Below are 15,474 nucleotides of genomic sequence, written 5' to 3'. Positions count from 1 at the left end.
AATGTTTTTAAGGCAAAGATAGATAGATTTTTGAACAGTAAAGGGAATCAGGGTTGTGATGTGTGGGCGGGTAAGTGGAGCAGAGTCAATGAAAAGTGCAGCCATGATTTTATTGAATGGTGGAGGAGGCATGATGTCAGATGGCCTACTCCTGCTGCTATTTCTAATGTCCTATAACATCTCGTCATTTTCATATTTGATTTGATTTGATTTATTATGTATGAGATACAATGAAAAATAATATTTTGTGTGCTAACCAGACAAATCATATCTTCTATTACACAAGGTAATGGAACAGAATGCAGAACATAGTGTTAGAACTACAGAGAAGGTGCAGTGAGAGATCAACTCTAATATGAGAGGTCCATTCATAAGTCCAATAACAGTGAGGAAGAAGCTGTCCCTGAATGTGTTAGTCCATATTTTCAAATTTTTGTATCTTCTGCCTGAGAATTGTGATCTGTAAAGCTTAGAGGAAGGAGAGGTGACCTCATTGAAACTTTCAAAATTCTTACAGGTGCTTGACAAGGTGGGTGCAGAATGAATGGTTCCCCTGTCTTGAAGGTCTGAGATCAGGGCATACCACCTCAGATCAAGCCATTTAGGATTCAGATTAGGAGAGACTTCTTCATTCAGACTTTCTGTACCCCACAGGGTGTGGAAGCTTAATCATTGAGTATGTTCAAGACAGAGATTTCTAGATACCAGGTCAAAGGATGAAGGGATAGTGCAGGAAAGTTACTTTGAGGTGGATGATTGACCATGATCTAGAATGGCAGAAAGGCCCCCGGGCTGCATGGCCTATTCCTGCTCCTCAGTTCTCCTGCAAGACTAAGGGAAGGTGTTGAGTGTAATATCATACGCTCAGTACTTGGACCCTTAGTAACAGTCAATGCACATGTAATGTCAACCTGTTTAATCTACAAACAACATAAACACAAATAGAGAACAGTGGGGACGATGTCTGCAGTTTCAGACTTGCAGGAGAATTTTGATCAGTTATGTAAATCATTTGCGCAGATACTGTCTGCATACACTTGTTAATTTGAAGTAACTTAATTTGAATTATTCAAATTGAAAACTGTGGGAAAAAAGTCCCCTGTGCTGTTTTCTTAAAAGAGCTTAATTTGAATTTGTGGATAATTTAATTCTTTCTCGAGTGAAAAATGAGTGGATTTCAATTTAGGTCAGTTATTTTAGCAGCATGGGCCCATTAACTGTTCCTTTATCTTGGAGCTTCTTGAATGTTCTACAACTTTCTCAGTGACTTGGCTCTATTCAGGCAATTAAAAATGCAGAGGTTCTGATATTCTTCCTCATCACGCTGTACGTGGGTGTCAGTCAAATGTAGGGCACCCAAAATACACTACACCTAAAGACGATACAATGTGTCGGTAGTATCACTGGACTAATAATCCAGAGGCTCATGGGCAATTAATCAAAATCTGGAATTAAAACAAAAGCTGTAAATAACTTTGTCTGGTTCACCAACGTCCTTTCAGGAGGGAAATCTGTCATCAATAACTAGTCTGGCCTGCTTGCGACTCCAGATCCACAATAATATATTGAATTGTTAACTGACTTCTGAAATATAAGCTACTCAGCCTGGGGGCAATTACAGATTAGCAACAAATATTGGCCTTTCCCTTAATAGTGGGCAGAAAGCAGCTAAGAACAAGTGAGCAGAGTGAAAGAAATGGTTCCTTGGTTAGAATTAGAATCCCTACAGTGTGGAAACAGGCCCTTCAGCCCAGTAAGTCCACAGCGACCCTCCGAAGAGCAACCCCCATATTTACTCCTGCCTAATGCACCTAGCCTACACATCCTGGAACACTATGAGCAATTTAGCATGGCCAATTCACCTAACCTGCACAGCTTTGGATTGTGGGAGGAAACCGGAGCACCAGGAGGAAGCCCACGCAGACATGGGGAGAATGTGCAAACTCCACACAGACAGTCGCCCAAGGCTGGAATCGAACCCAGGTCCGTGGTGCTGTGAGGCAGCAGTGCTAACCACTGAGCCACTGTTTGGAGGAGGAGGCCACTTATCATCTTGGATGTTCTCCAGATCTGAGTTGGAGATGGTTGGGTGATTGAGGAGGGCTTATTTATAAGTCCTTACAGTGGGAACCAAACTGCTCTTCTGAGAGAAAGATAGAGAAGGGAGAATTGCTACAATGTCAATGGTGGCTTAGTCTTAGCACTCAGCCAGGAACTTGCAGATTCAAGTCTTGTTCCAGAGACTTAAGCACAAACACGCCAGTGCAAAACAGAGGAACTTCTGCACTGCTCGATGTATCCACTTTCCATTTAGATGTTAAGCTGAGTTCCGAGCTACCAAATGTAAAAAAGCCATGGAACTAAACAACGAAGAGGAGTGAAATTACTTCTGCTGTCATGGTCATGGCCCAATCACTGAAACAAAAGACTAGCCGGTCATTACTACTTTGTGGTTCATGGGAGTTTACTGTTTGCAAATTGGTTGCTGTATTTCTCATGTAGCAGCAGATCACATTTTGAAAGGACTGCAAGGCCATGAAGCAGTTTGGGGTGTTTTAATGTCATGAAACTACTTGATGATGGGCACTGATTTTCTTTTTTTAATTTACTTGTGAGATGTTGGTGTCGCTGGCTGGACCAGCATTTTATTGTCTGACTCTTGTCCTTGATGGTGATGATCTCCCTCCTTGAACCGCTGCAGCCCATGTGCTATAGGTAGACCTACAATTGATGTACAACAGTCAAAGAATGGCAATATATTTCCAAGTCAGGATGGTGAGTGGCTTGGAGAGGAATGTGCAGGTGGTGGTGTTGTCATGTATTTGCTGCCCTTTTCCTTTGAAATGGAAGTGGTTCTGGGATCATAGACTCCCTACAGTGTGGAAAGAGGTCATTTGGTCAATCAAGTCCACACTGACCTTCAAACAGCATCCCACCCAGACACACCCTGCTACCCTATACCTGTAACCCTGCATTTCCCATTGATGATCCACCTAGCTTGCACATCCCTGGACACTATGGGGCAATTTAGCACAGCCAATCTACCTGACCTGCACAACGTTGCACTGTGGGATGAAACTGAAGCACCCAGAGGAAACCCATACAGACATGGGGAGAATGTGCAAACTCCACACAGACAGTCGCCAGAGGGTGAAATCGAACCTGGGTCTCTGGTGCTGTGAGGCAGCAGTGCTAACCACTGACCACCGTGCTGCCCCAAGGTGGATGCTGTCTAAGTATCTTTAGTAAGTTTCAGCAGTGCATCTTGTGGATAGTATACACATTGCTGCTACTGAGCATCGGTGGTGGAGGGAATGGTGCCTGTCAAGAAAGGTTGCATTGACCTGGATGGTGTCAAGCTTGGTGGAGCTAAACCCATTCAGACAAGTGAAGAGTATACCATCACACTCCTAACTTGGGCTTCGTACACAGTGGGCAGATTGTGATACGCCATTCCCACCTCTATCCAGGCCAATGTAAAAGGAGCGATGAGTCAATCTCCATACACCTCTGCCCTGTTTCTTTGTACCCAAAATGCAGAGAGCAAAAATGGGATTTCCCAAAAGCTAACGCTGCGTTAAAATTTCTTGAAGCATTATCCACCTTCCCCGCCGACTCTGAATGTTACTTACCGCACTGTGGGATGTTCATGTGGGAAAGGAGAATGCTGGAGCTTTCAGTCTTACAATACAGCTGCTGCCGCTCCAACTGGGCCTCACCAGCCTCCTGCCACAGCTGGATCCAGCGGATTTCACAGCTACAATTGAATAGGTTTCCAACCAGAATCCTGGGAAAAGAGTGACAGAGTTAGAGACGGTTAGAGAAATTATTCTTCAAGGAGAGTCAAGAAGGTTAGATCAGAATTTCCCATCATTTCCATACCCAACACAAGCTGATTGTCAATCTGATTCATTCCATCATGGCTCAGGGCAATGGAATGGAACCTCAAAGTCAGACTCCCCACAGGCACAGCTAAAATGAGTGACTCGGTGGTGAGGGCTTGTACAGGAGGATATATAAGCTGAGTCTACCTCATGTCAGGCTGTGATTTTGGTCACTCCACTAGCCTGCATCATAGGAGCTGGAGAGGCGGTGGTGCAGTTATAAGGTCATATGAACTCATAATGCAGAGGCCCCCTGATTCTATCCTGTTTGAATGACTTTGAATCCCACAATGGCAACTAATGCAATTTGAATCCAATCAATTCATATGTCTGCTTTTTGTTTACAATTGAAAACATGTCTCAGTAATAATGCCTTAAGACTGTGATTCATAGATTTCCTGTAGTGGGGGAGCAGGCCATTCGGCCTAGCGAGTCTACACTGACCCTCTGACAAGCATCCCACCCAGATCAACGTCCAGTAACCCTGCATTTCCCATTGATAATCCACTTAGCCTGCATATCCTTGGATACCTTGGGGCAATTTATCATGGCCAATCCACCTAACCAATACACCTTTGGACTTTGGGAGGAAATCAGAGCACCTGGATGAAACCCACAGAAGCACAGGGAGAATGTGCAAACTTCACTCAGTCAGTCGCCGAAGGGTGCAATTGGGTCCTTGGCGCTGTGAGGCAGCGGTGCTGACCACTGGGCCGCTGTCCCACCCCATGCTTGTCATTAAAACCCATCTAGTTCATGAATGCACTTTATGGAATGGCATCTGCTGTCCTTATCCTGTTGGGTCTACATGTGACTCCAGACCCACAGCAAAGTGGTTACTTTCAACTGCCCTTTGAAATGGCCTGCAAGCTTCTCAGTTCAAGGGTAGTTAGGGAGATGGAACAAATGTCAGTCGTCATGTCCATCCCCTAAACACCAATGAAAAAGCCCACAATAGATAGAAATGCAGACTCTTATGAACTCTTGTATGCATGACTGGTGAGCCTATACAATGCACAGGTATCAACCTTGCTGTACTGGAATTGTAACTTCGCCTGATTACCCAACTGATTACTGAGGTCTAAAATGTATCAATTTGATTAATCACCATGAGTTGGGCCGAGTGGGCAATGTACCACAGACAAATGGGATCAACAGTAGCCACCAAGAGGCCCTGCATTGGACAGGGGCCCAGGAGATCTTGGTGATAGCATAAGCAGCCACTTGCCCATCATTCAGATATAATGACCTCCATCCTGGAAATGTGGACTGGATAAATGGAGACGCTGAGTTAGTGGAATCAGACTGGTTCCAGCTCACAGACTGGCACTGCTGTTGTATCCCATTGAATAAATGGACACTGTGATACAGTAAAGATGCTGACACAGGAAGCAGAGGGTAACTAAACAATTGGAAGCCACAATATCAGGGGTGTGCCAGTTACTTCCTTTTCATAAAAGTCAATGTGATGCCCTTTCGGAAAGGAAGAGCTGCCATCTTTACCTGGTCTGTCCTAATGGTCTATGAAGCCCATTCTGTTGTGTATAACTGTTATAAATTCTGATTAAAAGAATGAAACTAGATGGATCACCTTGTATTAACCAAGGCACCAAAAGCGACAATGGTACACACTGATCCTGTAACCTACTTCTCACTAACTTCTGGGAACTATTGTCAAAGTTGGGGGAGCAACAGACCGAGGTGGTCATACTCACAAAATCATACCTTAGTGAAAATGTACCAGGCAGCACCACCACCACTCCTGGATATGTCCTGTCCCACCAGCAGCAGAGTCCCAGCAGAGGTGGCAACACAATGGTACACAGTTAGAAGGGAGTTGCTCTGGGAGTTCTCACCATTGGCTCTGTAGCCCAACAGGTCAATCATGGGCAAGAAAACAACCTGCTGGTTATCACAGGCCACCCTAACTTCAGCAGGTGAATCAATATTCCTCCATGTTGAACAACACTTGGAGGAAGCACTGAGGGTGACAGAGGCACATGATGAACTCAGGGTGGGGTAACTTCAATGTCCACCATCATATGGCTCGGTAGCATCACTGTCATTGGTTAGTGGAGTACTTAACCCTTTAAAAAGGATGGTTACAAATGACCTCTCACAAGCCCCAATGGAGGAACCATTTGGAGACACAATGCATTTCCTACTTGATGTGGGTCAGAGTCAATACCCTGTCAATACCCTGTCCCATTTTGGCCATTCTCTGTGTGGAGTTGCCTGCTTTAGGGAGGGCAGCAGTTGAGATGACATGCTTGGTTTGAATAAGCCTAGGCTTGAAAACAGGCCAGGTGCCTACGCCTCCAGTGACTCCCATAGGAAGGTGTATGACTGGGGACTCTTGAGAGCAAGGTTAACGTAATCAGTACTTCATATCATCCCAGTAGAAGACATATGGTCTGACTGGGCTCACACTTACGGATGGCTACGTAACTAAACCATCAGAGGTTTCCTTTACCCTGCAATTAAACTCCAACACATTCCAGGATTTGGAGGAAGTAAGAGGGAAATGCTGGAAGAGTAGTGATGGCCAGCACAGGCCAGAACTCCTGAGCCTCTCAGCTACCACACAGGTATAAAACTCTGCTTTGGAAGAGTCGGTAGGAGTGAGGTGATGAGATGTGAAACACTGGAGTTGGTAATGTCTCATTAGAAAACTGCATATCAGCCTTCGGAGGAGAGAAACAGAATATTTAACTGAGATTGTAAGATACTGATGGCATTGTACTTACAGCTGGGCGAGGCGCAGAGTCCGAAAGGGCTGCCAAGAAAGGCTGGTGAGATGATTACCCGAGAGATTGCTGCAAATTCAAGAGGAAAGGAAGTGCATTATTAATTACTTTCAGAGGTATTTGCTTGATGCTTTAATGTCAGAAACTGCACTGCAGATATTGTCTAATTCAACCTGTTCAGGGATTGTTAGGACACATCTTTGGAGGAGGTAGGACTTGAACCCAGACTTTCTGGTCCAGAGGAGAAACTGCACTGTATTCAGAGCTACATGAAGATCAAACACATGCCATTATTAACCCTGAGACTAGTGAATGCGAATTGCTGCATTCAACCAACTCAATTACCTCATTAGGAGAGTGTACACATCATCTGAAGTAGTGTCCTGTTTCCCCCCCCCACCTTGCCCTCCCCTATCCCCCCAAATGAAGTTGTCCTTAATCTGCCCAGTGACAGAGGATGCTGAACCTCTGTGTTCACTTTCTTCCAGGTAATTCTGATTTTTATATCACAGGCCAAATGAGTATTGGGAGCAATGGAATAAACTAGGCTTGACACGTTTAAATGCAGCCTCTGATTGAGGTGTGTCAATTAGTGACTGAGAATCAAAAAGAAGACTCTGCTCTGATTGTTGAGATTAAATATCCAACATTAAAGCAATAGTAGCTCAACTTGGTGAAGCGCGGATTGATGAATCTATCCCATCAGCCAATGATTGAGCTACAAAGGATAATCTGCATTCCACAGAGATACTAGGCATGCTGTTTAAAAAGTAGGGGCCGTCTATTTAAGACTGAGTTTGGGTGAACATGTTGTTTGTCTCTCAGAAGTGTTCTGTTCATCTCAGAGCATGGCGGCTGAGCCAGTGCTGACTTAGATTTTGGAACAACAAAAAAACCTGAAGATTATTGGTTGGGGTGATGCAGGGGCAGAAGCAGTAAAATGTAATTAAGGCCATAATCTGCTCACCATGACCCTACTGAAGGGCAGAGTTGGCTTGAGGGAGAGAAAGCCCTTTTCCCTGTACCTAACAATTATATTTTTTGGGGAGTGGCTCATGAGCAGGTAACATTTATTGGGAGTAGGGAGCTCTCTTATATGGGCGCGCAGTAAGCTCTACAGCAAAGGTCACCACCTTTATGTAATTATTACATGACTACCAACCACCACCCCTTCTACCCTTTGGCTCCACAGCATGTGATGAGGTGCCAGAGCAGCTGCATTCAGAGCTCAGTCTGCCAATATATCTCAAGACCTCCACTCTGCAGCGACCACAGTGGGAATGAAACCAAATAGGTAGCAGCTCAATCAAAACTGACCAAGAGACCAAGTGGATGACTTTTCAATTTGGGCCCTTCATCAGAATAGATCGAATCAAGTTGAAGGTTCCCTAATGACTATTTTTCTTACAATGCTGCCAAGTTCCATCAAATATTTCCAGTATTTTCCATTCCAGGCAAGATATTGTTGTCGATATTTTCCTAATCAAGTTTTCAAAAATGTTATTACACACCTCTGGAGCAGGTGGGAGTTGAATCTGGGTGTCCTGTAGGGACACTATCACTGCACCACAAGGGCACCAAGATTTTGTATTGTCCCTGCCAAATCTACACGAGAAGTCATTTTCTTGATAGCTTTAAGGGAATCTGCACTTTATGATGAAGTGTTTGGGGAATCATCACTTCACAGACATCCCGTTGGGACTGATCGAAAACAATTGAAGCTCAAATAGAGGGAGGCACTTTGAGCACAGCTCTCCTCAGAAGCAACACGTTCTTGGTTCTTTCAAGACATTCTGTTGTTTCTATTGTCAGGTCACAATTCCTGTCCATGTGACTGATGTTCCCATTACCATCTGCATTGCAGCTCTGAGTTTCTACAGAAACAAGGAGACATTCATCCATGCCTGTGCCTCAATCATCACTGACAAGGATTTACATTCAAACAGAATTAAAATTCTCTGTGTTTTCTCTCACAGCAGAACAGTATCCTCCACTGGCAAATCTCAAACCAGTGCCTCTTCTCTGCTGCATTGCTAGATACTGCCCTCTAGTGCAAACCCACTGAACAATGCACACAACTGCCCCACCCATCTACAGTACAACTGAAGACCTCTCTATTGTCTGTCCCTCACTTCCTCCATCAACAGAGTAGTTCCTCTACCATAAACACATAGAACTAGACAAACTAGGCAGGTTATAATATCTTCTGGTCAGTCAGAATGATGAAGAAAGGTGGAAGCTGTCAATCTTGTTGAAAGAGAGAATGCTATGCCATCAGAATTAAAAATAGATTGCCGCTTTAGTAGAATAACAGAACCTCTGTTAACTGAGATTTTAAATGATTCGTTCATTGTTTGAGAATGAATGTGAGTTCATAAAAGAAGTCAAAAGGAAGCCCTGAATCTTCCGTGAAGCTTCTGACAATGTAGTAAATAATGATCCCTTTACGAATGAATCTTGAATGTTTTCTAATCAACCAGCTCAGCGATGTTATTGCACTCCTCTGGAGTAGACAGGGCTTGGACCCGTCCTCCTGGTCCAGGGATAGGGGCACGACCCCTGCACCACATGAGCCCTCCTAAAATGAACCAGGACAGATATTTTGCATCGACCTGTTCAGATGTGTTATAACAGCACTCTTGACCAGGTGGAACTTGAATCTAGGCCTCCTGGCTCAGAAGTGAGGACACTACCACTTCTAAAAATGAAGCTGAATTTGTTTTATGGAAGGATGAACCAGGATGCATTTTTTTAAAAGATCTATTTTTCTAATCAACCTGTTCAGGGATGTTATTGCACACCCCTGCAGCAGGTGGGACTTGAACCGAGGCTTCCTGGTCCAGGAGTAGAGACACTACTACTGCCTCACAAGAGGGCTCTCGATTGAAGTGTTTGCTTTAATTTAACCTATTTTTCTAATCAACCTATTTAGAGATGTTATTACACAAGTCTGGAACTGTTGCGACTTGAATCATGACCAGTGAATGGAACACTGCCACTGTTAAGAATGAACCAGGATGCGTATCAAAGATGATTTTTTAAAAAATTAGCTGATGCTCATTGGAGCATTTAGTTAAAGGCTGTTTTTATAGGATAGAGGGCTTTATTTCCCCCTCCCAACTCCAATTTAATTTAATTTCTCTCCCTCTCCCTCGCCCTCACTTATAATGGATGGCTTTGCCCTTAACAGGCCTTGCGTGTAATTATCTAATTGGCTACACAGGTGATTTACTGATGGTGGTTAATAGCCAAAATCAAAGAAAAGTCATGGTAATTTCGTGATGGGGGATTAAAAGAAACATTGAGTTGTGTGTAAGAGCTTCTGAATATAAAAAAGAGAAAAACTAAAAAAGGTTTGTTTTGGGGGAGTTTGAGTGCTTTATCTCCCCTTGCAACTCCACTCTGTTTGAAGCCACCTCACCCCCTCCCTACCTCTCCCCCACCTTTAATAGGTTGCATTGCACTTAACAGGCCTCAGATATAAATTAATCCATTGGAAAATATGGGTAATTTACTGGTGGTGGTTAACAGCTGAAAAAATATCACAGGTGATAGGGAAAAAAACATAGTGAGAGCATTTCTGGATATGGAAAAAGGGCTCTCCTTTTTTAAAGTTGGCCATCAAAGGGGCAGAAGTGTATTATCATGCAAATCAATACTGTTTTGATCTTGTCCCACCCTTTAGTTTTGATAAGATTTTAGCTCAGGTTTAGGTTTTGGATGTAGGTTTGCTTGCTGAGCTGGAAGGTTCATTTCCAGATGTTTCATTACCCTACTAGGTAACATCTTCAGTGGGTCTCAGGCAAAGCAATGCTGAAAATTCCTGCTTTCTACTTATATATTTGGGTTTCTTTGGGTTGGTGATGTTATTTCCTGTGGTGAAGTCACTTCCTGTTCCTTTTCTCAGGGGGTGGTAGATGGGGTCTAACTTGATGTGTTTGTTGATAGAGTTCCGGTTGGAACTCTAGGAATTCTCATGTGTGTCTTTGTTTGGCTTGTCCGAGGATGAAACAGTGGGCACAATAACGAAGATCAGAAGGTTAAAGTATAAAGGGTTAAAGTTAATCATAGCAAGATAACCAAACTGGAAGTGAGAAGACTTTAGGAAGTCAGTAGTGAGTCAGCTAAAGTGAAGTGGGAAGAGAAATTGGCACAAGGACTATAGATCAACATTGAGATATTATCAAAAATGAGATTACAAAGTTGTGAAATGAGTACCTTAAAATGCCTTTATTCTTCATGACGTGGATAAATAATAATGCTAGAATCCAACTAAAATTGATGAAAAGGGCATATGTGGTCCATAGATAAGATAAAAATAATAAATATAAGCGAGAATACAAGAAAATGAGGTAAGGAGTTGAAAGATAAGAGACGCAAGGGGAAGGACGAGGACAGCATCATAAATAGAACAATATGAGATCAGTAAGAAGAGTTGTTAAATGCGTGGTGGAACCCTGGAGAGGAGAGGATAGTAAGCTAACAGAAGATAAATGAAATGTTTCACTTGTACTTTGCTTCAATTTTTACAAAAAGTAAAGATATTAGGGAAGAGATCTTAAAGTGGTTTAAAGCAGAATGAGGTTTTTTTCCCCCTATTTGTTGATGAGATGTGAGTGTCATTGACAAGGTCAGGATGTTTTGTTCATTCCTAATTTCCCAACTTGAACTGCTGCAGTCCAGCTTGTGTATGCATGCTGTCAGTACGTATTTAATAAGTCTGAAGGAAAGTAGTCGTTAAGGTAATGGAGGACAATGTGCCTGACTCTGAAACAATACAGGAGAAAGTGAGGACTGCAGGTGTTGGAGATCAGAGCTGAAAATGTGTTGCTGGAAAAGCATGGCAGGTTAGGCAGCATCCAAGGAGCAGGAGAATCGACATTTCAGACATGAGCCCTCCTTCTCCTGCTCCTTGGATACTGCCTGACCTGCTGCGCTTTTCTGAAACAATACAGCCAAGATATATTGAGAAAAATGTGCAAAGAAATATATCACATTATTTTTCAGGCCCTTGTTGAAAATGGAATTGTCCTGGAGAACTGGTGAATGGCCACTTTTAATTAAGGTGAAGCAGGTTCAAGTAATTAGAGGTCAATAGTTTAATATTTGAAAAAGTGCAAAGTATGGAATCCTCAATTAAAGTTGAACTCACTAAATCATCTCAATGAAAAGAATTAATTAGAAGCCTATTCAGGTTGTCTGAAGACTGACAATTAAAGTAGATTGGGGTGGGGACATTCCGTAGACATTCACATGGATGCTCAGAAAACTTTTGAAAAGGTGCCACACAATGTCTCTGAAAAAATGAATGGGTCCAGAATGTGGGAAGAGCTCATATTGAGTTAAGAAGTGGCCAGAAAGAAGGATATATACAGTAGAATGTAGGGCAATCTGAGAGTGGCTGGAGTGAGGGCAGCAATGTCTCAATGGGTTCCTTCCTTCTGTTCGATGTCTGAAGCATGCAGCTGATACTGAAGTAGGAGGTATACTAAATCATTTAAGGGGATCAACAAAAGCTGCTAGAGGATAATAATAAGGTGCCTAAAGTGGCAGATGGAATTCACTGTCCAAATGTGTGAAATAGTACACTTTGGTTAAGAGAAAAGTCATAAATACATGTGAAACGATTGAAGCGTGTATGATATGGAAAAGCAGAATGATTTGTGGTTCAGATTCACAAGATATTTAAAATGCTTAATGCACTTAAGTAGAGAAAGGACATAAATAAAAGCTAATGGAATACTGGTTTGTGGCAAACGACAGAATATAAAAGTTCAGACGCAATGGTGAATCTATATAAACCTTCAGTACAACCAGATTTGAACACACTTTAGAGGATGAATGCTCAAGTAATAGCGAGAATTTAACATACAGATTCACAAAGCACTAATCGGTATGACGAAAGGCAAATGCAGACAGACTTGAGAAAACTGGACCTGCATTTGTTGGGTTCCAATGTCATTCATAAAGGCGTTAAAATTCTGAAGGGATGGAACACAGTGGATGAAAACTGGCTATTTTTAGTGTCCTAGGTTGAGGGGTCATCAATATAAGATTAGGTAAAAGAGATTTCGCTAGAAGAAAAGAGTTGTTAAATATGCACCGAAACCTCTAGAGTGAAGCATATACCACAGAGGCTAGAAAACTCAGGGAAATAAATATTGATGTTTTGACAACAGTTCATATTACAGAAGAGCACGTGCCAGAGGTCATAGAAAATATTATGATGATGCTGCTTCTTTAACAAGGTTAAGTTGTCCTTGTTTTTTCTCAGGTGGTCATAAAGACACAGTTTCTAAAATGTCTGGGGTTGATCGATTCGGAGAAGCTTTTCAGTTTTTTACAAAAATACTCCTACAATGAAAGGGGACTGGCCAGTTCTCCGAGCTCAGCTTTTCTCTGGTTTGGGTTTTTTGGTTTGGTTTTAGCAAGCAGCCAGTTGTGAACCTGCTGGACCCAAAGAAGCAGGTCCATGCTGACCCTATCTCTCTCTCTCTCTGACCTCTCTCCTGTTGGAGGCTAGGTTTGATTTTGCCTTTTTTGCCAAGGGGTGTTTATGGAGATTATTGCAAGTATTTGGAAAAGCATCACTAAGTTGGGAACAATCTGTTGGGTTTTCTGAGAGGTTAAGTTACTCGGTACTCTGTTCTCATCTGTTTCTGTTTCATGCAGTAATCTTGCAAACGTATTCTGTTTTGTTTAAAACTAATTGGTTGGGCCAGCTGCATCAGTCCTGGAATATCCATCTAAACTTGCTGAATACAACTAGCAAAGTTAGGGTTTAGGCTACTTTCTTGAAATGTCTGGCCCATATCAGATTGGGGGCTCTTTGCGGGATTGGGCCTAGGGGTGCTTGACTCAAAGGCAGTGAGTGGTAGTGTCTTTTGTTTCATGTGTTGAATTCGTTTGGTTTAAACTGTGCTTGGGATAGCAATGGCTCTTTCAGTCACCAAAAGTTTTCTGGGGGTGGAAGAAGTGACCTTGGGGGTTTTTCAGGAGGGGATTAAAGCCAAGCTGCTGGAATTAGCAGACAAGCTGGGGGTTGGAGCTGCCTCCTTCCGTGAGGAAAGGAGAGATAATTCCAGCAATAACTCAGCATTTACATTTGCTGGAAACACCATCCGAATCTTTAAAGATGGCTAAAATTCAATTGAAAATGAAGCAGAAAGAGACAAAAGACAAGGAAAGGGCAACAGAAATGAAATGGTTTGAATTATGATTAAAAGCAGAGGAAATAGAAAAAAAACTATTGGTTTAGCAAAACAAAAAGTAAAATAGAGAGAAAGAAAGAAGAGAGAGAAGTGAGAAAATGAGAGAGAGGAAAGGAAGAAAGAGAGGGAGTTTGAACTTCAGAAATTGGCATTTGGACAGAAACATCAGCTTAAAGGGACGCAGATGAAGGCTGAAGGTAAGCTCGATAAGCAACAAAGTGAGGATGAGCAAACTCATGGGAGCCAAAAGCCTGGTGAGAAACTGTTCAAATAATTCAAGCATTGCCTCAATTTGATGAGATGGATGTGGAAGCCTTTTTCATCTCATTTGAAAAGGTGGCTAAACAAATGCAGTGCCAGTGACCATGTGGGTTTTGTTGATCGAAACAACACCTGTAGGTTGAGTTAGTGAGGTATTCGCATCATTATCAGAGGAGGTATCTGGATACATGAGGAGGTGAAGAAAGCCATTTTAAGTGTATATGAGCTTGTGCAAGAAGGCAATGTTTCAGGAATCTAAAGAGGGACCCTGGTCAAACCTACATTGAGTTTGAAAGGATCAAACAAAATAATTTTGATAGGTGGATAAGGGCATTTAAAATAGAGCAAATCTATGAAGCTCTTAGAGAGATGATCATTTTGGAGGCGTTCAAAAATTCACTTCCTGAAGTAGTGCAAATGCATGTGGAAGAGCAAAGAGTTAAAACAACCAGGTTAGCAGCTGAAGTGGCTGATGATTATGAGTTGGTCCATAAGTCAAAGTTTGATTTCCAAAATTAATTTCAATCCGTGAGGGATAGAAATTGGGGAAAAGAGAAATCCTCACGTGGAAAGCTAAAGGTAGATCTCGGTGAAGATCATAAGAATAACACCACAGGGTAAAAAGGAAACCCTTGACGGGGAAAGAGAAGTTAAAAAGCTCTGGTGTTTTCACTGCAATAAATCACAGTGTTGGTGGGTTAAGAAAAGTAATGGGAAGCCAGATGTAGGAAAAAAGGATAAACCAGTGAGTTTTGTTGGAGTGTTAACAGAAAGCATTGTGGAGGCTAGAAATCTGCATCAAAATGTACAAGCCGGCCAGAGATTGGTTAAGGAGGAAGTGCCAGATATTCTTAAACCATATACCTACGAAGGTAAATTTTATTCCAGGAGCAGTAGGTAAAGAGGTTACAATATTAAGAGATACATCTTTGATGGTGAAAGTTGAGGAAATATGTACCTCTGAAGGATTATTGCCAGTATTAGTAATGGGAATTCATGGTGAGACAAGAAGCGTTCAATAATGTAGAGTGAGGTTAGAGTGATCAGTGAAGAATGGAGAGGTCTTGGTAGGAGTACTGGACAAACTCTCAGCTCCAGGAATACAATGTGTCCTTGCTAACCATATAGCTGATTCATCATTAGGAGTGCTAGTGGAAAAGCCAGTGGAAACCCAACTGAACTGTTGCAGGACACATATCCTGGGATTTTTCCCCACTGTGTGGTAACAAGGTCACAAAATAGCCAGTTGAAACATGAGAGATCAAAGAGAACAGATAAGAAAGTTGAAGTGGAATTAGCAGAAACCCTGTTCGATCAGATGGTTAGCACAAACAGGAGCAGATAGATGATAAAGCAGATATCTTTAGCTCA

General features: G+C 42.4%; 1 protein-coding gene across 2 annotated transcripts in view; it reads right to left on the bottom strand.

Annotated features, from left to right (window-relative positions):
• Nucleotides 1–15,474, bottom strand: part of LOC122540954 (NT-3 growth factor receptor-like) — a 767,468-nt gene that overhangs the window by 381,479 nt on the left and 370,515 nt on the right. For both annotated transcript variants that reach the window (XM_043677305.2, XM_087981472.1), the window contains exons 4-5: nt 6,632–6,700; nt 3,633–3,787 (exon numbers count right to left, since the gene is read on the bottom strand). In XM_043677305.2, coding sequence (XP_043533240.1) covers nt 3,633–3,787; nt 6,632–6,700 — 224 coding nt within the window. The remainder of the gene's footprint in view (nt 1–3,632; nt 3,788–6,631; nt 6,701–15,474) is intronic.

This window comes from Chiloscyllium plagiosum, unplaced genomic scaffold (genome assembly GCF_037043375.1).
Source record: "Chiloscyllium plagiosum isolate Xiang-an unplaced genomic scaffold, Cpla_swu_hap1 HiC_scaffold_39, whole genome shotgun sequence".
Classification (NCBI taxonomy): Eukaryota; Metazoa; Chordata; class Chondrichthyes; order Orectolobiformes; family Hemiscylliidae; genus Chiloscyllium; species Chiloscyllium plagiosum.
This window is presented reverse-complemented; position numbering and strand designations above follow the sequence as displayed.